At 59.4% G+C, this 24,212-nt stretch overlaps 1 protein-coding gene across 1 annotated transcript; it reads right to left on the minus strand.

The window, feature by feature from the left end:
• Positions 1 to 14,286: 14,286 nt before the first annotated feature.
• On the minus strand, positions 14,287 to 23,425 carry SHH (sonic hedgehog signaling molecule). The gene is made up of 3 exons (XM_068973350.1): positions 23,126 to 23,425; positions 17,726 to 17,987; positions 14,287 to 15,098 (listed from the first exon to the last, which is right to left on the minus strand). The coding sequence occupies exons 1-3, from the start codon at positions 23,423 to 23,425 to the stop codon at positions 14,287 to 14,289; spliced, it is 1,374 nt and encodes a 457-aa protein (XP_068829451.1).
• Positions 23,426 to 24,212: the final 787 nt, after the last annotated feature.

Raw genomic sequence — 24,212 nt, forward strand, 5'->3', positions numbered from 1 at the left:
ACAGCCAGGCGGTCTGTGGTTGTCCCTTTGGGGTTAGAAGCAGAGCTCCTATCCTGTTGGCTTATCTCTGTAGACTTTATCACTGGGAGATCCAGGTTCAGTCCCTTGGTCGGGAAGATCCCCTGAAAAAGGGCATGGTAGCCCACTCTAGTATTCCTGCCTGGAGAATCCCGTGGACAGAGGAGCCTGGCGGGCTACAGTCCACGGGGTCACAGAGCCACACGCAACGGAGCGGCTAATACACAAGAACACATTCCCTTTTGTTTATTTTGTTGATCACGTGCCCATCTTCACTCTATAAGTATGTTCTAGAAAGTAAGGGCGTGTTTTCTGATTTTTTTTTTCCCTGATGTATCTGGAGGGCCCAGGATTGTTCTTGTGACTCCAAAGCTGCTCAGTTCATAAGTGAACAGGTAGGACTTGTCCCCAGGTGGTACCCCAGGGGCGCCTTGGAATTCAGGGGTCCCGACTTGGGCAGGAGCGGTAGAGCCTGAGCTGGGGTCCCGCCACCCACAGACACGTCTTCCCATGTTCAGGGCCCAGAAACCGACGTGGCCTGAGGCCCAGGAACCAAGCAAAGCTGTCAACCCTTCAGTAGAAAGCAGGTGATTTCTGAGACGGCCGGTGGGGAATCGACGTATGAAGGGCCCTCTGGTCACACTGGACATCAGTGACTTCTGGGCCTCAGCTTCCACACTCCTCCTCCTGGATTTCATGATGACTTGTAAACCCCAGGTTTCAGGTTAAAAAAGCATTTTTAATATATGTATGCAAATTTCCATACTGATTTTTATAAAACATGGCCTTATATCTCTTGTCCTTTGTGAAACAAATTTCAGGTTCTCTAGAGAAGACATCTATGGGCTTCCTTGGTGACCCAGTGCTTAAGAATCTGCCTGCCAATGTAGGGGACATAGGTTCAATCTCTGGTCCAGGAAGACCCCACGTGCTGCTGACCAATTAAGGCTGTGCCACAACTACTGAGCCTGCGGTCTAGAGTCTGGGAGCCCCAGCTACTCTGCAACGAGAGAAGCCACTGCCGTGAGAGGCCCGTGTCTTGCAGCGAAGAGTAGTCCCTGCTCACTGCAGCTACATAAAGCCCTCGCCTCGCAACGAAGACCCAGCACAACCTAGAATAAAAGAAAAGGGAACAACATTTGCAGTGAGCTGAGTACACTGACTGAGAGATCCTTCTTTCACCCTCGACGTCTCTGAGATGGGGTGTGTCTGACACTTCTCATGGAGGCACTTGGGACACAGTTGCACACGTTAATCTCGAAGGCGTCATCAGACAGCAGCAGGCCTTGACATTTCAGCAAACCACCACTGAGGAAGGACCGTGTTGTTCAACTGCTAAGTCATGTCTGACTTTTTGCGACCCATGGACTGCAGCACTCCAGCCTTCCCTGTCTTTCACCATCTCCCAAAGTTTGCTCAAACCCATGTCCATTATGTCAGTGATGCCATCCACCCATCTCATCCTCTGTTGTCCCCTTCTCCTCAATCTTTCCCAGCCTCAGAGTCTTTTCCAATGAGTTGGCCCTTTGCTTCAGGTGGCTAGAATATTGGAGCTTCAGCTTCAGTCCTTCCAATGAATATTTGGTGTCGATTTCCTTTAGAATTGTCTGATTTCATCTCCTTGCACTTCAAGGGACTCTCAAGGTCTTCTCCAACACCACAATTTTAAAGCATCAATTCTTCCGTAAACAGCCTTCTTAATATCCAACTCTCACATCCACAACTTTGACTGTGCAGACCTTTGTCAGCAAAGTGAAGTCTCTGCTTTTCAATATGCTGTCTAGGCTGGTCATAGCTTTCCTTCCAAGGTGGGGTGGAAACCCCTGCCTGTGCCCCCACAGGTAAGTTAGGCAGCTTCGATCGGATAATACGTGTAAGAGCTGCTGTCCACCAGACACTTGTAAGTGCTGGGCGCCTGCACTGTGCACCATGTCACTTGTAATCTATAGCACACGCACTCCGGTGTCTAACGTGCGTTGTCAACTCATGTCAGCGACTGCTGAGTCCGAGTGGAGGGCACACTGTGTGCCTCAGTTGTCAGGTTAATGCCATGAAGTCTTATGAAGACACACAAGAAGCTCATAGGGAATTCGGAGCTTTGGAAATCCCGCTTTGGGGTTGAAGATCCAGAATCTTACTAAGCATGGCCCCAGGCGCGGCTGTAAGGGCGGGGCTGGGCTGGGCTGGGCGGGGCTCCCGCCCCCCTTGAGGCTCCTCCCCTCCGCTTTGCCGGCCCCTCGGAGCCCCCACGTGTCCCAGCGTCAGTACCCTCTCTGCTCTATTCCTCTCCAGAACGGTCCTCAGAGGAGCTGATGCTGAAGTGAGGACCGGACAGCCTGCATTCCCTGGGGGCGCGGCGTTTCTCTACGGGGGACGGCTGACTTCCGCTCTGCCGGCAGAATCCGGAATCTGGCTGCCACCCCCCCGCCCCGCACCCCCCCAGCCCCCGCCGCTCGCGCAGACACACGTGTGCGCACACACAACTCAGGCAGCATACTTGCAGACATGCCCACACACCAGTCACACAGAGCACACGCTCAGACCCACACACTCACACGTACACACACGAGTACACTCACGCTCAGACCCACACGTTCACACATACGTACACTACGAGTACACTCATGCTCAGACCCACATGTTCATAAGTATGTACATTCACGCTCACAGGAACACACATGAAGACACACTCTCAGACCCACACACTCCCATATATGCACACTCACGAGTACACACACATACCCTCAGACTCATACGCATGCACACTCATGAGTACACACACATTCAGACCCACACGCTCACATGTACACTCATGCGTACATGAACATGCTCAGACCCACATGCTCACACATATGCACACTCATGAACACACACTCAGACCCACACACACATGTACACACACTCACAGGGACACATACTCAGACCACACTCACATAAACACGAGGATACACATGCTCAGACCCACATGGTCACATATATGCACACTCACAAGTACACTCACATGCTCAGACTCACACATATGCACACTCACGAGTACACACATATGCTTGCGTGCGCAGCCACACCCTCAAACACTGTCGTGATACCAGTGTGTTGAGCTGTGTATCTACACCTTACTAGGGTCAGGGCAAACAGCAGGGCCTTGCCCTGGGTGTGTCTGTCTGCCCCGGGGGGTGTCTGTCTGCCCTGGGGGGTGTCTGTCTGCCTTGGGGTGTCTGTCTGACCTGGGGGATGTCTGTCCATCCTGGGGTGTGTGCCTGCCCTGGGGGAAGTCTGTGTGGCCTGGGGGGATCTTCTGCGAACCTGGGGACTGAAGTCATGGCTGGCAGGAGGGCCAGGAGGCCCCTTGGCCTGTACACTTGAGGAGCAAGGGCCCAGGCGTGTACCCCCACCTCCCTGGGCTCAGCGGGGAGGCTGGCCCCCGGCCTGGGGTCAGGGGGTCCACCTGGAAGAGGCTGAGGCTGGGAAGGCTGTGCCCTGCCTGGCACACTTGCAGACAAAGTATTTTTAAACTCATTTCCTTGACCTAAAAAGGCTCTTTTGGGACTGAACACCTAGTCTTTGGGACAGATCCTGACACCGCCTATAAATAGCTTGGAGCACCCAGGGAGGCGGTGATGGCGTCCAGGGGCCCCGGTGTGAGGTCTCACACGGGGGTGCCCAGGGTAGATTTCCTTTATTTTTTCACTATTGTACTTCATTTATTCACTTGTCTTTTCGCTGTGCCGGGCCTTCCTTGCTGCTCACACGCGGGCTGTCTCCAGGTGCGGCGCGTGGGCTTCTTGTTGTGGAGTGCGGGCTCCAGGCGCATGCGCGCGGTGGCCAGCAGGCTGCTCCGCGGTTCCTGCGATCCTCCCGGACCGGGGACCGAACTCGCGTCCCTGGCGTTGGACTACTAGTGAAATCCCCGGGGTGTTTTGAATCGCAGAACCAGAAGAGACGAAACGGAGCCAGGCCCGCAAGGGCCTCCCAGGGCAGGACGAGGGGCTGCAGGGAAGAGGGCAGCCTGGCCGCACCGGTGGGACCTGAGCTCCTGGAATTTACAAACCCGCTCCCTCTCTCAGCGATGGAAGTGTGCTCCTTGCACGGAACTACGAGAAAGGAGCACATCTAGATATATCCACAGAGCTCCTCACACCCCGGCCTGTGCCAGCTGTGTTCCGGAGTCCCCGTCCCAGTGGCGCCCGAGACCCCCCACCGTGGGGCTTCCCCTGCCCGTCTTGGCCGCCTGCGCCCTTGGGGCGTTGGGGCTTCTTGGCTGAGGGCGGGCAGGGCTCCTCAGATGCCCCTGGGCCCACCCTGGCTGCCTCAGTTTCCCTTCTTACCCTCGGTGCTGCTTCCTCGTGGGCGGGGCAGTGGCCAGGAGGGGACAGTGGGGATCTGGGGCTGCAATGAGAGCCGGCCATGAGGGGGCAGAGAGCTTGGGGCTGCCTGGAGGAGGTGCCCTTCGCTCCTAGGGTGCAGGGCAGTCACTTGAAAGCTTCTCCTGCAGCCCAGGCCATCCTGAGGTCAGTGGCTCCCTCAGTTCAGTTCACCTGGTCAGTTGTGTCCTACTCTTTGTGACCCCATGGTCTGCAGCACGCCAGGCTTCCCTGTCCTTCACCAACTCCCAGACCTTACTCAAACTCATGTCCATTGAGTCGGTGATGCCATCCAACCGTCTCATCCTCTGTCGCCCCCTTCTCCTCCCACATTCAATGCCTCCCAGCATCAGGATCTTTTCCAAAGAGTCAGTTCTTCGCATCAGGTGGCCAAAGTATTGAAGTTTCAGCTTCAGCATCAGTCCTTCCAATGCATATTCAGGACTGATTTCCTTTAGGATGGACTGGTTGGATCTCCTTGCAGTCAAAGGGACTCTCAAGAGTCTTCTCTAACACCACAGTTCAAAGGAATCAATTCTTCGACACTCAGCTTTCTTTATAGTCCAACTCTCCCATCCATACATGACCACTGGAAAAACCATAGCTTTGATTACATGGACCTTTGTTGGCAAAGTAATGTCTCTGCATTTTAATACGCTGTCTAAGTTGCACTCAATATGCCAGCAAATTTGGAAAACTCAGCAGTGGCCACAGGACTGGAAACGGTCAGTTTTCATTCCAATCCCAAAGAAAGGCAACACCAAAGAATGCTCAAACTACCACACAATTGCACTCATCTCACATGCTAGTAAAGTAATGCTCAATATTCTCCAAGCCAGGCTTCAGCAATACGTGAACCGTGAACTTCCTGATGTTCAAGCTGGTTTTAGAAAAGGCAGAGGAACCAGAGATCAAATTGCCAACATCCACTGGATCATGGAAAAAGCAAGAGAGTTCCAGAAAAACATCTATTTCTGCTTTATTGACTATGCCAAAGCCTTTGACTGTGTGGATCACAATAAACTGTGGAAAATTCTGAGAGAGATGGGAATACCAGACCACCTGACCTGCCTCTTGAGAAATCTGTATGCAGGTCAGGAAGCAACAGTTAGAACTGGACATGGAACATCAGACTGGTTCCAAATAGGAAAAGGAATATGTCAAGGCTGTATATTTTCACCCTGCTTATTTAACTTACATGCAGAGCACATCATGAGAAACGCTGGACTGGAAGAAACACAAGCTGGAATCAAGATTGCCGGGAGAAATATCAATAACCTCAGATATGCAGATGACACCACCCTTATGGCAGAAAGTGAAGAGGAACTAAAAAGCCTCTTGATGAAAGTGAAAGAGGAGAGTGAGAAAGTTGGCTTAAAGCTCAACATTCAGAAAAGGAAGATCATGGCATCCGGCCCCATCACTTCATGGGAAATAGATGGGGAAACAGTGGAAACAGTGTCAGACTTTATTTTTGGGGCTCCAAAATCACTGCAGATGCTGACTGCAGCCAGGAAATTAAAAGACGCTTACTCCTTGGAAGGGAAGTTATGACCAACCTAGATAGCATATTGAAAAGCAGAGACATTACTTTGCTGACTAAGGTCTGTCTAGTCAAGGCTATGGTTTTTCCAGTAGTCATGTATGGATGTGAGAGTTGGAATGTGAAGAAAGCTGAGCGCCGAAGAATTGATGCTTTTGAACTGTGGTGTTGGATAAGACTCTTGAGAGTCCCTTGGACTGCAAGGAGATCCACCCAGTCCATTCTGAAGGAGATCAGCCCTGGGATTTCTTTGGAAGGAATGATGCTGAAGCTGAAACTCTAGTATTTTGGCCACCTCATGCGAAGAGTTGACTCATTGGAAAAGACTCTGATGCTGGGAGGGATTGGGGGCAGGAGGAGAAGGGGACGACAGAGGATGAGATGGCTGGATGGCATCACGGACTCGATGGACATGAGTCTGAGTGAACTCCGGGTGATGGTGATGGACAGGGAGGCCTGGCGTGCTGCAATTCGTGGGGTTGCAGAGAGTTGGACACGACTGAGCGACTGAACTAAACTGAACTGAGGTTGGTCATAGATTTTCTTCCAAGGAGCAAGCGTAATCTCATGGCTGCAGTCACACCTGCAGTGAGTTTGGAGCCCAGGAAAAAGTCTGTCACCATTTCCACTGTTTCCCCATCTATTCTCCATGAAGTGATGGGACCGGATGCCATGATCTTCATTCTTTGGATGTTGAATTTTAAGCCAACTTTTTCACTCTCCTCTTTCACTTTCATCAAGAGGCTCTTTAATTCTTCGCTTTCTGTCATTATGGTGGTGTCATCTGTGTATCTGAGGTTATTGATGTTTCTCCCGGCAATCTTGATTCCAGCTTGTGCTTCATCCAGCCTAGCATTTTGCATGATGTAATCTGCATATATGTTAAATAAGCAGGGTGACGACAACAACATACAGCCTTGATGTGCTCCTTTTCCGATTTGCAATCCTTACGATTATACTGTGGAAGTGACAAATAGATTCAAGGGATTAGATCTGATAGACAGAGTGCAGGAAGAACTATGGATGGAGGTTCGTGACATTGTACATGAGGCAGTGATCAAGACCATCCCCAAGAAAAATAAATGCAAAAAGGCAAAACAGTTGTCGGAGGGGGTCTTACAAATAGCTGAGAAAAGAGAAACTAAAGGCAAAGGAGAAAAGGAAAGATCTGAATGCAGAGTTCCAAAGAATAGCAAGAAGAGGTAAGAAAGCCTTCCTCAGTGATCAGTGCAGAGAAACAGAGGAAAACAACAGAATGGGAAAGACTGGAGATCTCTTCAAGAGAATTAGAGACACCAAGGGAACATTTCATGCAAAGTTGGGCTCAATAAAGGACAGAAATAGTATGGACCTAACAGAAGCAGAAGATACTAAGAAGAGGTGGCAAAAATACACAGAAGAACTATACAAAAAAGATATCCATGACCCAGATAACCACGATGGTGGGATCACTCACCGAGAGCCAGACATCCTGGAACGTGAAGTCAAGTGGGAAGCGTCACTACGAACAAAGCCAGTGGAGGTGATGGAATTCCAGGTGAGCTCTTTCAAATCCTGACAGATGATGCTGTGAAAGTGCTGCACTCAATATGCCAGCAAATCTGGAAAACTCAGCAGTGGCCACAGGACTGGAAAAGGTCAGTTTTCATTCCAATCCCAAAGAAAGGCAATGCCAAAGAATGTTCAAACTACTGCACAATTGCGCTCATCTCACATGCTAGCAAAGTAATGCTCAAAATTCTCCAAGCTTCAGCAGTACGTGAACCGTGAACTCCCTGATGTTCAAGCTGGTTTTAGAAAAGGCAGAGGAACCAGAGATCAAATTGCCAACATCTGTTGGATCATGGAAAAAGGGAGAGAGTTCCAGGAAAACAGCTACCTCTGCTTTATCGACTATGCCAAAGCCTTCAGCTGTATGGACCACAACACACTGTGGAAAATCCTTAAAGTGGCTCCCTGGGCGCGGATAAACAGGAGGGTGAAGGTGGTGTGCACTGCAGGCCGCGGGGGGTGGCAGTGGCGACGATGACCACGTGGCGGGTGTGGGGGGAGTGGGCTGCTTGTGTGGACGCACCACAGGCTAGTCAGTCGTGATGCTCAGCATGCTCCAGCAGGGAAGGAGTTCTGGCCGCGTGGTCAGCGTCGGTCTGCCAGGCTTTTCCTTTCTTCTTGAACGACTTCCTTGGAGAAGAGAAAGGGCTGAAAAGATGTGTCCCTGACAGCAGTGGCCGCGCTAGGCTCTTTGCTGGAGGGGCGGGCTGTGGACGAGGACCAGGGGCTCCTCCCACCCCGGTCGCGCACCAGCCAGCCCTGGGTTCAGGGAAGAGGGGTTCTCTTAGTGCCTCTGGCCCCTGCACGCAGCCACAGGGGACGCTGGTGCAGGGCAGATGGCTCACTCCCTTTCCACTGAGAATGTCATCCATGCAGGGACGGTCCCCGGGGCGGCCACCCAAGGGAAGGGTTCTGGGAGGGTCTGTCCCTCAGGAGACAGCTGGCGATGGCTCAGGATCTCCACGGGGCCGACCCTGAAGGCTGGTTCACAGAGACTCAGACTCCTTCATCTGGAATTTTCCAAGACTGCAAGGTCATTCTTTTTCTTGAGTGAAGACAGTGTGGCCGAGTCCAGCCTCAGAGCGGGCATGTTTCTGAGTCGGAGGGGTCCCAGTGTCCCCCACCCCGTCTCCCCAGGGATGGAGCAGAGAGGGGGGTTAATGCCCTTGGACAAAGGGCCACGGCGGGGCAGAGCCCAGCATCCCCTGTCCTGGTGGGAGCCGAGCGCTGTGACCGCGGTCAGTGTCTGTGGCCCTTGCTTCCTACCAGCTTCGCACAGGCCATGTGCTCAGCCCATGGCCTTGGGGACTCCTTTCCAGGCCCTGGGAGCCCCGCGAGGGTCCACATGCCCAGGAACCCGGACCCTCAGGAGCAGGGCCTGGTGGGTCGTACCCCCGGCTGCGTGCCTTGCTCTGAAGGTGCTGCAGCAGGGCCGGACGCAGGGCCTCCCGGCCCCGGGAACCCTCAGCCCCAGTGAAGGGAGACGAAGGGTCTGAGCCGGGCACGGCCCCGAGGGCCCCGCCGCCCGCGTTTCCAGCCTCCGCTTTTTCCAACACGGTCATCTTCTCCGCTTTCCTTTTGTGACCCCTGATATCCTTCAGAGCACCCGCCCCGGCCCGGGGCTCAGGGGCGGCGTGAACGGCTGGCCTTCAGCTGGGGCCACTGAGAGTGCAGGGTGGGGCGGGGGTGCTTCCGGCTTCACCCCGACTCGGCAGCTCTCCCCACGGCCTGCCTGGCCGCCGCCGCCCTCTCCCTGAAGGTGCGTTCGACGTTCGCGGTGCTCACGCCCCAGCCGGCCGGCTCAGCCCTGCCGGCTCCTCCTGGCCACCAGCCCGAGTTCCGCGCCGTGACCAGCAGAGGGCGCTCGGACTCCACGCAGCGCGTCCGTCCCGCCCGCCCGCCGCCCTGCCGATGCTGGACCCCGGGGAAGCCTGGGCGGAGAGGAGGCTGCTCCCGACGACGCACGGTGCTGCCTGACCCAGCACGGCCGCCGCTCCGCTGCCCGGGGCTGTGGCCGGGGGGACGAGAGGCCGCCCGGGAGTCCCGGCGCTAAGTGGAGGGGCCCGCACCCTCGGGAGGCGTCCACGGGAGGGGCAGTGGCCGCCCAGCGCCGGAAGCGACGGGGCGCTGACCCTCAGAAGGATGCTGTCTTGTCCTACGGAGGCTGCGGAATAACAGCGCCCGCAGCGACAAGTCGCAAGGGAGCGGACAGGCCGGTCTCCACCCGGCCACCCCGAGCTGAGGCCTGCGCATCAGGGCTCTGACACAGCGCCCCCCACCCCAGCCCCCAATCCCGCCTCTGCCGTAGATCCTGTTTCCTGGGCTCCTGTCTGTTGGGTCTGGCTCGAGGGTTTCAGCTGGGATGCTGATGACGTGGACCAGCTGGGTGACAGACACAGGGACCCAGAGCCCAAAGCTCCTTTCGAAGACACAGGGCTGGTTTCCCTGCCTTCTGGCTGCCTGGCTCAGAGAGGGAAGCCTTGAGCCTTCCTGGGGTGTGGAGAAGAGGGAGCTTCCCGCCTGGCGTCCAGCAGAAAAGGTGTCCCCCTCCCCTGGAGGCAGACACACAGGCCCCGGGACCCAGAGCAGAAGGTTCTGTTTACCAAGCAGCTCGGTCAGATGGGGGAGCCCTTGGATTTTTGGCATCATATTTCTTCGAATTTATCTTTTGGGATTTCTGGGTCCTCTTATCTAAACCAGTCTCCCCCTTCTGAGAACATAGCTGCCCTCATCCTGGAAACCAAAGATCCCACTGAACACCCAAACCTTCACACAGTTCCCCGGTCTCCTCACTGCGGCCCAGAGCCTGTGTACAGAGGTGTGGATCGCTGTCAGCTTCTTCATCTCAGAAAATCAAAGCTCAGCCAAGAAAAGCCGAGAGGGTTACCTCCCAACGCAGGCTCCCTAGTTCCTCAGCCGGGGCGGTTTTCACCGGGTGGGGTGAAGCCTGCGTGGCTTCTCGCGTCTGCCCTTGGGACTGTCTCCAGCTTATCTCCAGACTGGCATCGACTTCACCTGTTACAGCAGCAGGTCTTCCTGGATTTGTTACACAGCAAGGAGCATGGCAGCCTTTGAACCCCAACAGAAGGTGCACTGTGCTGGCCACACCCCAGAATCCCAGTGCACTCCACTGCCGCCCCCCACCTCCATCACGTGAGTGACAGTGTCAGTCACTCAGTCGTGTCTGACTCTTTGTGACCCTATTGACTGTAGCCCACCAGGCTCCTCTGTCCATGGGATTCTGTAGGCAAGAGTACTGGAGTGGGTTGCCATGCCCTCCTCCAGGGGATCTTCCCAGCCCAGGGATTGAACCCGAGTCTCCTGCATTTGCAGGCAGATTCTTTACTGTCTGAGCCACCAGGGTTTCCATGTGAGGTTTGCAAAGACCCAGAGAGCACACAGTTCAGGCTCTGCGGGTCGTGCGGCCTCCAGTGCCGCTTCTCAGCCGTGAGGGCCCTGGGTGGGAGAAGGCGGCAGCAGGCAGAGGAGTGAGCCGGGCGGGGGAGGTGCAGGGCACTGAGGGGCCGGGAGACACTCACTGGTTGGAAACTGAGCAATGAGTTTGATAGAATTTTCACATATAAAATTTTCTTTAGCTGTTTTGTTTTCAACCACTTAACGTAGAAAACCCCATCTCAGCTCCCGGGCTGCATAAACACAGGCCGCTGGCCAGATTTGTCCCTGGGGCCGAGGATGGCTGATAAGAAATCCTATGAAGGTCACTTCCCTGGGCCTCTCCACCCCTTCGAGTGGACTGCTCTTTCACAAGGATGGACTGGCCTCTTCTCTGCGCCACTGGGGAACCCAGCTCCTCCCCACCGCCCCCGCCCCAGGCCTGGAGCTGGCTCACGGGCAGGCCCTGTGTTGACTTCTTGCCACATCTTGCAGCCGGCCAGCGTTCTTTGCATGTCAGCCCACTCCATGCGGAGGTGGCGCTGACAGCCAGGGGTCTCCACCAGGGGAGGAGGGGCCTGTCTCTCCCAGCGCCCCACTGGCTGCTTGCTCAGATGGATGGGCTCTGGCTTGGTCCCAGGACCCGGCCCTCCCCTCCCCGGATGGGTCTGCAGTGTGCGCGCTCCATGAAGTGTTTGCTTTCACGTTTTGGGGACACCGTGGTGGGAGAACGCATGAGCCGCGGATGACAGGAGGAGACAGGGGTCCTCCCACAGAACAGACATGGCACAGGGTCTCTGTGACTTCTTTAATTTTTCAAACAATAGAGCACAAAGACAGCAGGTTCAAGTACATTCAGATACGCGTGTTTGACAAACAGACGTGCATTTAGCCACAAGGGAGGCGGGCAGCAAGACCACACACACATCTGGCACCAACGGTCAGTCGGTCCCGTCACCCCCCACCATGGAGAAGCGGGCCCTGGGCTGGCGTCAGCCTGCGCTGATCCTTGCCGGGTGCTTGGTCTGTCTACATGGTGGAGGTGGAAAAGAGAGTTCTCACCAAGAAGCTGGGAAGGGCCTTGAAAGGTGGGACCCCCGAGGGGCAGGACCACCTCGCCCGGCCAGGAGGGGGCCTGACCTCTCTCTCACCGCTAATGAGTCGGGGGGTCACCCAGGCCCAAGCCCACGGTGTGCCCAGTTAACTGAACACTCAGACTTGAACAGTCACCAGAGCAGAAACTCCCAGACTCAGCAGGGCTTGCAACCTGGCTGACCCCCTGGAGACCAAGGAGAACCAGGGACCGCTCCTCCCTGGACGGTGAGCCCCGGCCCCCAGCCCTGTCCATCGGGGCCCTGGCCTCCTGAAAAAGCCACGTCTCACCAGACCTGGAGCACAGAGGCCCCCGGGGGCCTCAGGAGTGGCTTTCCCAGACCCTGCCCTGGTGGGGCGGAGGGGGGCCCAGGTCATCCGCTTCAGTCCCGTGCCCCTCGCCCCAGGCCAGCCTCCAGACACGCTTCATCCGCTGAGAAGCCCTGGGGCCCACACGGCCCACCTGCCCAAAGCTGGGCCTGTACGGGCTCACGCCGGGGCTGGTAGTGCCCAGTGTGACCACGGTCTTCACCAGACAGAAGCCCCTGGAGTGACCCACCGGGGTGGCCAAGCAGCAGGCGTGGGGCACCAGCCACTCATGGAAGGAGGGCTGTGACCTGGGGACAAAGGTCCTCACCCGGCACCACTCAAGACAGCTTGGAGACCCGGTGTGGCCCGAAGACCCCAGCACCCCCAGGCTCTAGGGGTCTGTGGGCAAGGCGGGAAGGCCAGTGGCCAAACCGAGCAGGCGGGGAGCATGTGGGTAGTGTGTGGCCCTCTCCTTGGGGACCCTTCTGAAAAGGGCAGCCCAGGACTTCAGAAAGCAGTGAAGGACTTTCTCCCTGCAAGGCCGGGGCAGGGCACTCCAACCTGGGGCCACCAAGCTGGGGGGGGCAGAGTCAGCCACGGCACCACGGAGCCTGGGGAGGAAGTTCCGGGTGACCGAGCCCCTCCGGACGGGTTAGCCTGTGGGGAGGCGAGGGCTGGCCGGTACCCAGCTCAGCACCGCCATCCTTGGAGTAGAGCAACTTTCACACAATAAATACAAACAGAGCTGAGGTTTCTCCAGTGACCAAAACAAACAAGTCAATTTGGTTACCTGCTTTGGTTACCTAAGCAAGCTGATCTGAACTCACAGTTTGAGCAAAACATCTAAATACAATACGGGGAGCTCCTGTTAGCACTAGGTTTCCCAAACAAAGAAGCCAAAAAAGCAAAGAAAACGGGCTGCAACAGGGATTCTTAGTGATTATACACTAACCAGTCTGTGCGCGGCACATTTTATTTCTATAAAACTATTACAAAATATTCAAAAATACATTTTAGTAAATTTACAGCAGTTATTTCTCAACTTATTAATGCAAAAACATCCTTTGTTTTTCTCTGTACAAACTACAGGCTCCATCCTTGTGGGCTCATCACTATGTGCGCTTTTAAAAAATATTATTTTCTAATAAATTCTTTGAAGTTAAAAATAAGAGTTCTTCCAGTTTGTCCAAGAAAAAAAAAAAGTTATGTGTGAGTGAGTGTGTAACAGTCTTGACTTCCAAGAATGTGGCCAAAATGGTGATGACAAAGCAAATATTAAACCCAGAATACAGGAGATGGCTGTGACATTGGAAGCTAGTTAAATTAAAATAATATATTTTCATATTTTACACTATTTCAAAAATGAAATGTAATTCAGTTAAGTATTGATCTCTCAAAAATCTAATTTACAATTCTGCGTATAAAAATATAATTTGTGGACCCCCATGAAGCTTGTTTTAGTTTACACTTGCCGAAAAGCAGGAGCATTGCAAAGGAGGAGTGGAGAGGACAGAATTCTGCTTTCTGAAAGTCAGGACGAGGGGCATGTAGAAAAATAGACTCTGAGCGGGTGGCTTGGCCTCACAAAATAATCTTTCCCCCCTGTGAGTACAGTTCACGTGATAATAAATTATCCAGGAAACAAACTATTTAAGGCTCTTGAAGGTCCGGTTCATATTATTTTAAAACATCTATTCATACCAAACAAATAAATAGCCAGGAGAGGTGAAAAAAAAAAAAAACCAAAATTAAAACAAGAATCAAAAAATTCAAAAAATATATATATATAAACTAAAGACGACGACAGAATTTCTCGGGGTCTTTGATTCCTTATGGTCTACTTTGGACTGTCCTACTTTATTCTTATCTTACTCTGATTATAATTAAAGTCTCATTGCGTGCGCCGTTTCCGTGTGTCCTCTGCGGCGTCCGCCCCCCCACCCCGCCCGCCCCGCCCCGCCCCGCCCCGCCCCGCCCCGCCCCGCTCCGCTCCGGTGCCCTCCCCGGCCCCCGCGGCCTTCAGCTGGACTTGACCGCCATGCCCAGCGGGTGCAAGGCCTCGCTGTCCAACAGCCAGGTGCCTATTTGGTAGAGCAGCTCTGAGTACCAGTGGATGCCCGCGGCGCCCGGCGCGTCGGCCGCGCCCGGCGCCCCCGGCGCGGGTGGGGGGACGCGGCCGCCGCCCCCGCTGTCGCCGGCTCCACCGCGGTCCGTGCGCCCGGGGGCCAGCGCGGCCAGGAGCGCGTGCGCAAGGCGGTAGGGCGCGAAGGCCCCGTGCGCCCAGCTGTGCTCCTCGATGACCGCGTAGCACGAGGCCAGCACCCGGTTGATGAGGATGGTCCCGTGCGCCGTGAGCGGCGCGTAGGCGCCCGCCGTCTCCTCGCGCAGCGTCACGCTGTGCACCGCGGCGGGCAGCAGCCGCCGGGCCCCGCCGCGCTCGGCCACCACGTACACGTGCTGGCCCGGCCGCACGCGGCTGGCGAAGAGCGCCCGGCGCCCCGGCGCGCCCCCGCCCGCCGCGGCCGCCGCCGCCCCCTCGGGCGCCCCCGCGGCCGAGCCGTTGTGCGGCGCCACGAAGAGCAGGTGCGCGGCGGTGAGCAGCAGGCGCTCGCGAGGCTCCCGCGTCTCGATGGCGTAGAAGACCTTCTTGGCGCCGCGGTCGCGGTCCAGGAAGGTGAGGAAGTCGCTGTAGAGCAGCCGGCCCTCGTCGTCGGCCGCCAGCACGCGGTCCCCGGGCCGCAGGTCCTTCACCAGCTTGGTTCCGCCCTGCTCCAGGTGCACCGTGGCCGAGCCCGGGAAGCAGCCGCCCGACTTGGCCGCCACCGAGTTCTCTGCGGGGAGGGAGAGGCGAGAGAAGGGGAGACGGGGAGTGGCGGCGAGTCCCGAGAAGGAGGCGCCGGCGGAAAGGGCGGGGGGCGCACGCTTGGCGTGCCGCGCGTCCAGGCCAGGGATGCCCGTGGCTCCGGGGCGCGGGGGAGACAGTCCGGCTGGGCGCGCGCAGGCCTCCCTCCCCCATCCCCGCCCCGGAGGCCGATTTCAGATGCAGACGCATTCCCTAACGACTCTCTTAGGGCTGGACCGGCGGTGCCAAAGGTCGGCTGGCGTCTCCGGCGGGAGGCCAGTTCCCCTCCTTCCCTTCCGCCCCCCTCACCCCCACCGCCGGCTTCGCACACACCCAGCCTCGCCGCGAATTCACAGGGTATTTGCTCTCCACTTGGAGTCCTCAGGAAGCCTCCTCGAGCTTACCCGCGCGCCGGGGCGCACCCTCCTTTCCTCCCGCCTCGGCGGGAGGCGCGGCTCCCCTGGCTTCGTGCGCTCCGCACCCAGGCCGCGCGGCTGGCACCCTGGGCCTCCCACCCCCAGCGCCCAGCGGGGTTGGAGTGGGGGGGGCTTGGGGGTCGGCCGGCGGGTGTGTGGGGGGGGGGTGGGGGGAGTGCGGTGAAAAATAGCTATAGTAGTTGTAGCAACTGGACAAACATTCCAGAGCTCTGCCTGAGGTGTGAAAACCCGGGGCTGTGTGGATTTTCTAATTAAAATCCAATAAAGGGCTCGCCATTGTCATTGTGATTTCTGCACCGAACAGGAGGCGCTCTTGGAAGAGGGGACCCTTCCATCTCGCCCCCCGTCCCCCTCCACTTTCTCCGCGCGGGCCGCCCCCTCCCTGTTTGCTCAGGTGCAACGCCCCTCCCCCCGGCCTCAGCGATTCACACGCGGGCCCTCCAGAGGCCCGGGCCTCACAGGCACTATTTGCACAGCCAGGCCTCTCTTGCAAGCACTCAAGATGTGTATTTGAATTTTAAATGGCGGGGCCTGCTCCGCGCTCGGGAAGCCCCGGGTTCTCAAGGCCCCTTGACTACCGGGTTTCTCCGGCCTCCGTCGCTCTCTGAGGCTCACTGTCCCCGGGACAATAATCCCGGGGAGTCGGGCGGCGCGCGGGGGACCGGGGAGGAGGGGCAGGACGGCCCCCCGTCTTCTTTGCATTCCAATCTCCGGGATCAGGCTTTTGGCAAATAGAGATCGCCAGAAAGAATCTTCCTGCTGGAATTACTGAGGGTATTTAATCTTCTCATCGTTTTCTCGGGCATGAAGTGCAGGGGCCGGCCTTTGGGGGCCCGCCGCAGCCTCCCGCAATGCGTCCGGGACTCAGGCGAGCCCGAGTCGTCGAGTCGCACGACCCTGCCTGACACGCACCGCCCCGCGCCCGGCCCGCGTGCGCGGAATGCCAATGAGCGGCTCTGCTGCGCGCCAGGCCGCGCGCCCCCGCCGGGGTCCCGGGCCGGACGACTGTTGCTCATTTGCGCGGAGACCTCGAGGGACCACCCTCCACCCACCCTAGCCCCGACAGGGGGGCACCCCGCGGACCGGGGCGGCCGGGGGGGGACCGCGCGCCGCGCCTCCGTTTCGGAGCCCCGCGCAGGGCCGGGGATGAGGGGCGCGCCTCCGCGCCCTCCAGCGGCTGAGACCTTTTTCGGGCTATAAGCCCAGACCTTCTGCCCACCGTCCACACCTTGTGTGCCAAGAAGCCATTATTTTCCTTTCCTCCAAAGTGTGTCGACACTTCTCAACTGTTTTTCCTCCTAACATGTGCTAATAAATCACAGGTTAGGAGACAAACAGGCAAGCCCAGTGGTGGGGGAGACGCAGCTCCTCCGACACCCGCTGTGGACTGCTCTGCTGAAGGCGCAGCTTCTGCAGGGGGGTGGCGGGACCGCCCGGCCGAGTCGGGGCCTGCGCCCGCGCGCACACCTGACTCCCAGAGCTGTTCCTCGCCCGCAACAGCGAGTGGCGTTGCAGGCCCAGGGAAGCGGCCTCGCGGCGCAGGGCGGCCCGGTTGCTTACCCGGGAGGACGGGCGCTCCGGGCTGGCGCCCTCCAGATGTTGGAAGCCGTAACTACTGGCTTTGTGGCCGGCCGCCGGGCCTCGTCTCCCGGGCCCGGTGAGCCCGGTTAGCCTAGGCTCCAGCGGGGCGGGGAGGGGCCGGGGTTTCCACCCGGGGCGGCTCCTCCCGCGCAGGGGGGCGGGGGCGGAGTGGGGAGTGGTTCCTTCTTAAACCCTCCGGAGACAAAGGCTCTGGGCCAGAGCTGGCTGTCTGGGCTGGGCTGCCCTCTCTCACCAGGAAAGTCCCCCCCACCCCGCCCCGCCACCCCCAATCTTTCCTCCCTGTCTCCTGCCACCTGCGCTGGGAGCTCCGGAAACCAGGCTGGAGGAAGGCTCGGGAAGCCAGATGCCCTCTGCATCTGGACTCCGAGGACGTGGGCCTCTGCAGCCTCCAAGGTGGACATGGAGAAGGGCCTCAGAGAGCACGGCCGCCCCCCGCAAACAGCAGTCAGGCCCCAGGGCCCTCCCTGCCCGACCCCTACCCATCTTCCTCCGGCCCTGGAGTCAGCCTGTGGGGTGCAGAGCTGGAGGTGGGCAGGACGGGGGCGTGCTGCCGGCAGCGGCGGGCCCGGCCCCTCACCTGCTTTCACTGAGCAGTGGATGTGCGCCTTGGACTCGTAGTAGACCCAGTCGAAGCCGGCCTCCACGGCCAGGCGTGCCAGCATGCCGTACTTGCTGCGGTCGCGGTCCGAGGTGGTGATGTCCACTGCGCGGCCCTCGTAGTGCAGCGACTCCTCCGAGTGGTGGCCGTCCTCATCCCAGCCCTCGGTCACCCGCAGCTTCACGCCCGGCCACTGGTTCATCACGGAGATGGCTAAGGCGTTCAGCTTGTCCTTGCACCTCTGTGAGGAGAAGGGGACACCCCAGGAGACCTTAGCATCTGGGCCTGCCAGCCACCCCCACTGCGGGCCACCCTATGCCTCCCCACCCTATGCCACCTCCGCCCCTGTGGGCTCTTCAGCCCAGCCCCACAAGATGCAGACTGTGCAGAGAAGGAAAGAGACGAGGCCTGGACCCCGGCGAGGGCACTTTGGTGGGAGGGGTCCTGGCATTTGGGTGATGAGTCAGTTCCCTCGCAGACGACCTGGGGATCTTCTCTGCATCTGAAACAGCAGAGGCCTGATCGTGGCCCCAGAAGCAGATGAAATTTCTCTGCAACAAGTCAACTGTGCGTTTCTGGACGATGGCCAAGGGCCCGCACCCTCGGCCAGGGTGCCCTCCAGCCCTGCCCTCTCCTGCTTGGCCCCATCGCCCAGCACCTGTGCAAGACTCCACCCCTCTCCCTGGACAAACCCCTCATCTGGAGGCCACAGAGAGGCCCGGGGCGCAACTGTGCCGCAAAAAGAAAAATACACTGCTTCTCAAAGAATTAAAAGCCTTGCCTTATCTCTGTGCCCTCCCGCCTGCCCTGTGCCTATCTGAGGCGAGACTTAAGCCAAAGGTAGAGAGGCAGGTGGGACGCTGATAGCGACTCGAGGGGCGGGGGTGCCGGGAGTGAAAGGCAACCAGGTGAGTTATAATTTTCTATAAGGCCAGGGCCGGATGGCAAACATTCTTTATCTGGACAGCCGCATTCCTTTTCCCCGTGGAACTCTTTTTTTCCCCAGCTTTTCTGCGGTCTGATTGTGACTCTTGTTTTCCTTAACCTGTTCCCTTCCCCCCTCTTGTTTTCTTGGCCGGCTCAGAATGGTGTCCTGCAAGTTTGAAGAGCAAACTTAAGAGCTGGAGGAGGCGTGGGGAGGGGTGGGGAGGGAGGGGTGAGGTGCAGTGGGGTGGGGTAGGGGATGGGGGTGGGGGAGGGGAGGGTGAACCGGAGAGGCCCGGGGCGTGGGGGGGGGGGCCTCTGAGCCCTTGCCTTGGGGAGCCTCCTTCTGGAAACCGTCCTTGGGGGTCCCCCCCTCCCGCTTCCTTGTGGGGTAAAGAAACAGTGAACAGGCAGGAGTCGAGCCAGGGCAAAGTTGTGGGAGTTCCCGCAGGATTCTTGGGTCCCATTCAGATAAGGATTCCAGAGAGCCTTGGATCACGTGTGCGTTGCTGTGGACAGTAACACCCTGGACTGTCGCACCGCGGCTGGAGTGCGGGACTGCAAAATGGGGGAGTGGTGACCAAGTCAGGATGGGGGTGTCCCCCAAAGAGGCAGACTCGAGGGGGAGGTAGGTGACAACTCCAAGTTGACTTCTGCAGAGGGCGGGGGTGACCCCCAGCGGGGACCCCGGTTACCGAGATGACACGACGCCCCCCGCCGGGACCCTGATTATGGCTGGGGTGGGGGGGGGCTCGTCCTACGGAGTTGGGGGGGGTGCCGAGGGCTCTGGCAAGGGCTGCTGCCGCATTTTAAGGGGACGTGACCGATTGCGCAGCAGGAAAAGTCTTGAGTATCTGGCAGCAATGAGTACCAGTCTATGGTTGTGGGGTTAAACGTACAACAGATGTGAGTGTGTGTGGGGGGGGGCGGTGATGCGGGCAGAGCACTAGGGGGCGGCCCTGGTAACAGGTCAGCGCTTGCGGGTTTCTGGGACCGCCGACAGTTTTCTTTAAAAAAAAAACTCGGAAGGACAGAGTTTGAGTGAGGTCATCTCGAGGACTGAATGCGTTTTACATGAAAATCAATCAGTAAACCAGGGGCAGTTTCGAGCCGGGATGTGGAACGCGCTGCGCAGGCGCACATCACGACGCGCACACGCAGACACTCGCCTCCCGAACCCCCATGGCACTCCGGCTCCCTGCTTTCGGGGGGCAGGCGGAGCTTTTTGATGGCTTCCTCGGGGGCCGCTGGCAAGGGAGAGGGCGGGCTGGGGAGCACTTGTACCAGCCCCCCGCCTTCTGAGCTGCGCCACCCGGGCAGGCGATGGAGAAGCCCGGCGAGGAGCCCCGGGGCCGCGCCAAGGCAGGCCCGAGTCGGCGCCCCGCGCCCCACGCGCGCTCCCCCCCTCGGCCGGGCGCCGGAGGCGGGGGGCCTCGGCCCCGCGACTGCAGGACGCTCCGCGCCCCGGCCGGGCGGGGTCGTCGCAGGCAGAGCCGGGAAGGCTGGGCCGGTGATCAATTCACTGGGTCGTGTGCCGCGAATCAAGCCCGCCTCTGTGCAGCCACCGTGAAGCCCGGCGGGGCCGGCGGGCCCGGCTTTGTGTCGGCGGAAGGCCGAGCTGTTCCCCACGCCTGGGCTCCCGCCGCCTCCCCCGTCTGCGCAGCCGCTCCGCGCCTCGGGGAGCCGAGCGGGGGCTGTCGCCGCCGACGGGCTTCCCCGGCGCAGGGGAGGGGTGCCCCAGCTTCACAAGGGTCCCCCCCCCCAGTCCCGCACGCGCCTCTCTCCACGCCTCCGCCCCCACTGCAGAAAACCAGGCCCCTCCCGTGGAACCCACCGCGGAGCGCCGCTCCCCGGGGGCCGCCACGCACCCCCCGGAAACCTGGCAGTCTCCACCGCCGCTCCCGGCCGGCCCCCGGCGGCCCCCTGCCCCCTCGGAGCCCCCGGCACCCACGGCCGGCCTGCGGGGAGAGCGCGTCGGTCTGCGCTCCCCCTCCCCGCCCCGAGTTAATATTAACAGGAGCGCCTGCGTTCCTGAACTGCTCTCAAAGTTCCACTGGGGACGATCTCGCCATGGTTGAGGGACTTGGGCGGCAGTCCCATTAGAGAGACAGGGACGCACAGAGACGGGGGAGGAGGGACACGCACCTGAGAACAGTCTGGGCGGCTATCTTAAGTGGGGGGCCCGCGGGGCGCAGGTGCCTGCTCCCCCCCTTCGCCGGCCCTGCCCTCCCCGCCCAGGTCTCCCGCCTTCCGCGCTTTAACTCTTAGGATGGGGACGCGGGAAGGACGCGGTGGCGGAGATCAAGGGGGCACCTCTCAGGCCGCCCCCCGGCCAGCCTCCCCATTTTCAGGGGGCGTTGGGGGGGTCCCGGCTACGATCCTGGCCCGCCCTGCCCCACCCCGCCCCCTCGCAGGCTGCCCCTCCCCCCTCCTTTTGTGTTGGGAACGGGAATAGCCACTGCCCAAGGAAAAAAAGTATTTGTTTTCGTTTCGTTCGTCTGAGGGAAGTTGACAGAAGGTCAGAAGTTCAAATGCTGCCGGAGCACACGGCGGCCGGAGCGGCCCGGCGTCGGGCCGCGCGGCCGTGGGTCCCGGCGGGGGCGGCGAGGGGCCCGGCAGGGGCTCGGCCGGGCGCCCTGGCCCGGGAGGCGCCCCCGCCCGGGAACCGGCCTGCCCGCTCCCGCCCGGTGCCGCCCCCGCCAGCCTGGCCGTCGGAGCGCCGCCGGGAGCCCTTGGCCGAGCCCGCGCTCGGGCGCGTGGAGGGGCCGGCGGGAGGCCGCGGTCCAGCCCCGCGCGCACTGAAACCCGAGCCGCGGGATCGATAACCCGGGAGTAAGTGGAGCAGGGACGCGTCTGCCCGGGTGCGCGGCTCCGCGCGCTCTGCCCGGGTGGCGGGGCGAAGAGGCCCGCGGCCCCGGCAGGGTGCGGGCCAGGGACCTCGCTCCCTCCCGTGCCGGCCCCGCGCGGACCGCGGCGCACGCCGAGCTCTCTGGTTCGGGGACCTTCGGCGCCCCCGCCCCCGCCGCTTTCTCCGGGCTCTCGCCCCTCTCTCCCGGCTCCGAGGGGTCCTGGGAAGGCCCCTTCCGTCCCGCGGGGGTCGAGCGTGGGCCGGGGGTAGGAGCCCCGCACGCGCCGGGCCCCCCGCGGCCTGCGCAGAGTTAACTGCGGCTCTCGCCGCTCCCGGCACCGGCGCGCGCGTCCGCACTCGCGGGCCAGATTTAAGGTGGTCGGGAGCAGATGCCGGCAAGTCGGGGAGAAGGACCTTCTCCTCCCCCGCTCCCTCGCCGCCCTCTGCCCGTCAGCGGAAGCCCGCTTCCCCGCCGGGTCCTCGCCCTGCTCGGCTCCGCCGCAAGGCCGGGCAGTGGGCCGGGGAGCGCCGCGGCCCCGGAGGTGGCTCCCGGGTCGCTCCCGCCCCCAGCCTCCCCCGCGCCAGCGCCCCGCCAGCGCCGCTCCGTCAGCGGCGGTGCGCTCCTGGCCCTAAAGGTAGGACTCGAATATTTTAATAGGGCAATAAAAAGGATGTTGACCTATATTCCTCAGGAAATCCATTTCTAGCTTCAGTCCTACGTGCGTGGAGTTGGCGGAAAGTCTCCCACTGGCGGGGAGATGGGCAGTCAGGAGTCTTCAGCGGAGGTAGGGAGGGCGAGAGGAGTGCGTGTTTCGCTTTGGTTCGTCTCTCTAGCCCCCTCCCGCTGATACCGAGTCTCTCCTAATTCCTAGGCAAGCAGGTTGAAAACTAGCGTGATGCAATGCCAGTAAGTTCTAAGTCCCTCCCCTCAAGTACCGCGGGCTCGGGAGAATCAGAGGGCATCCTTAAAGAAATATCGATACATTCACACTCGGATGGGCACAACCGCCCGCGCCCGAGTGGCGGTGGAAGCTCTGTGATCCGGGCAGGGGCCAGCCCGGCTGCCTCTGGAACCCCGACCCTTTGTCAGCACTGCCTGTGGAGGGGCTACGGTGGGGTGGGGGCGACAGAGCGAGGGGAGCGGTGGGAAAAGCGGAGCAGCGAGGAGAAAGGAGAGGGAAGCGCAGAGGCTGCACCTGCCCGCTGACCCCGACACCCCTTGACGCTGCCTCCTTGCTTCCTCCCTCGGTGCCCACTCCCAACTTGGGAAGGACAGATGACCCCAAAGGGAAGGTCTCCCCAAGTTTCCAGCCAGAGCCAGGCAGGATGGAAAGGCCGTCCCAGCAGGATGCATGCGGTCAGGGGCTCCCGTGGACCGCATGTCCCGGCGTCCTTACCCCCCGCCCCCACCCGCAACTTGTCCATCTGGACCCTTCACCTCCATTCCCCTCCAGGAAGAGGAAGGCACCCGGAGGCCCGGCAGGTGGGTGGGGAAGGAGCGGGCAAAATCGCCTTTCTACCTGCCTGAAGAGCAAACAGACCGAACTGCATGGTTACACATAACCCCTTGAAAGCCACACATTCCACGCCCCGCGCTGGGTTTCTACCTGAGTCATCAGCCGGTCCGCTCCAGTGTTTTCTTCATCCTTAAATATGATGTCGGGGTTGTAGTTGGGGGTGAGCTCCTTAAATCGCTCTGAGTTTCTGGTGATCTTCCCCTCGTATCTTCCACTGGCCCCTAGCGTCTTCTCCGCCACGTTGGGAATGAACTGCTTGTAGGCTAAAGGGGTCAGCTTTTTGGGGTTCCGCCTCTTGCCAAATCCCCTGCCGGGTCCGCACGCCAGCCCCGAGCACATCAACAGCGAGGAGACCAGCAGCACCAGCAGACATCTCGCCAGCAGCAGCATCTCGCCCATGGAGCCCGGGGACCTGGCGGCCGGCGGCGCAGGTCCGAGTGCGCGAGGGTGCGGGTGTGCGAGTGTGCGCGCTCTGTCTCCCTCGCTCCGGCTGGCTGCTGGCGCCCGCGCGCCCTGCCTCGCTCTTTCTTTTCCTATATAACCTTGCCCGCCGCCGCCGCTGCGGGGGACTCGCCACCGATCCGCACCCAGACGGGGGCTGGGACGGCAGGCTGCTGGCCGCTGATAACGGAACGCATCGGAGTTGGGGCTCAAGACAGCCGGCAGAAGACAAAAAGAGTCTGATTTTAAATGGTAGCAAGCCTGAGAGCTTGTGCGAGAGGCTGTCTTCAGTACTATATTATAGCTGGCAGGGCGGATCTGATTGGCCGAAGCCGCACAAGCTTGTCTTCTGATGTTTAACCCTAAAAAAGACTCATTTTTTCCCCCCTCTGTTGCCGCTGTGGCTTTATTTTTACCTGAAGGCTTCTAGTTAAGAGAGGAAAACATCTTCACCGAGATAAAGGTGAGAGGGAGGGAGGAGGCAGGCGGATGAGGATAACCTCAGTTACCCCTGCCCTGCACACACCTCCGATTCCCCCTTCGCTTCCTCCAGAATGGTAGATGCTTCAGTTAAAACCAACTTAAGTTTTTAAAGGACATCTAGACTCAGCGTCCCCCACCCCCAAGCTTCCATCACCAAACAAATAGTCTCTCAAATGTTTGTTGGGCAGAGCTGCCCAGGTCCTATTTAAATGTTTTCCCAGGGACTTTGTCATGCAGGCCAGGTCTCCCTGCA

Source organism: Capricornis sumatraensis, chromosome 5 (assembly GCF_032405125.1).
Source record: "Capricornis sumatraensis isolate serow.1 chromosome 5, serow.2, whole genome shotgun sequence".
In the NCBI taxonomy this organism is placed as follows: Eukaryota; Metazoa; Chordata; class Mammalia; order Artiodactyla; family Bovidae; genus Capricornis; species Capricornis sumatraensis.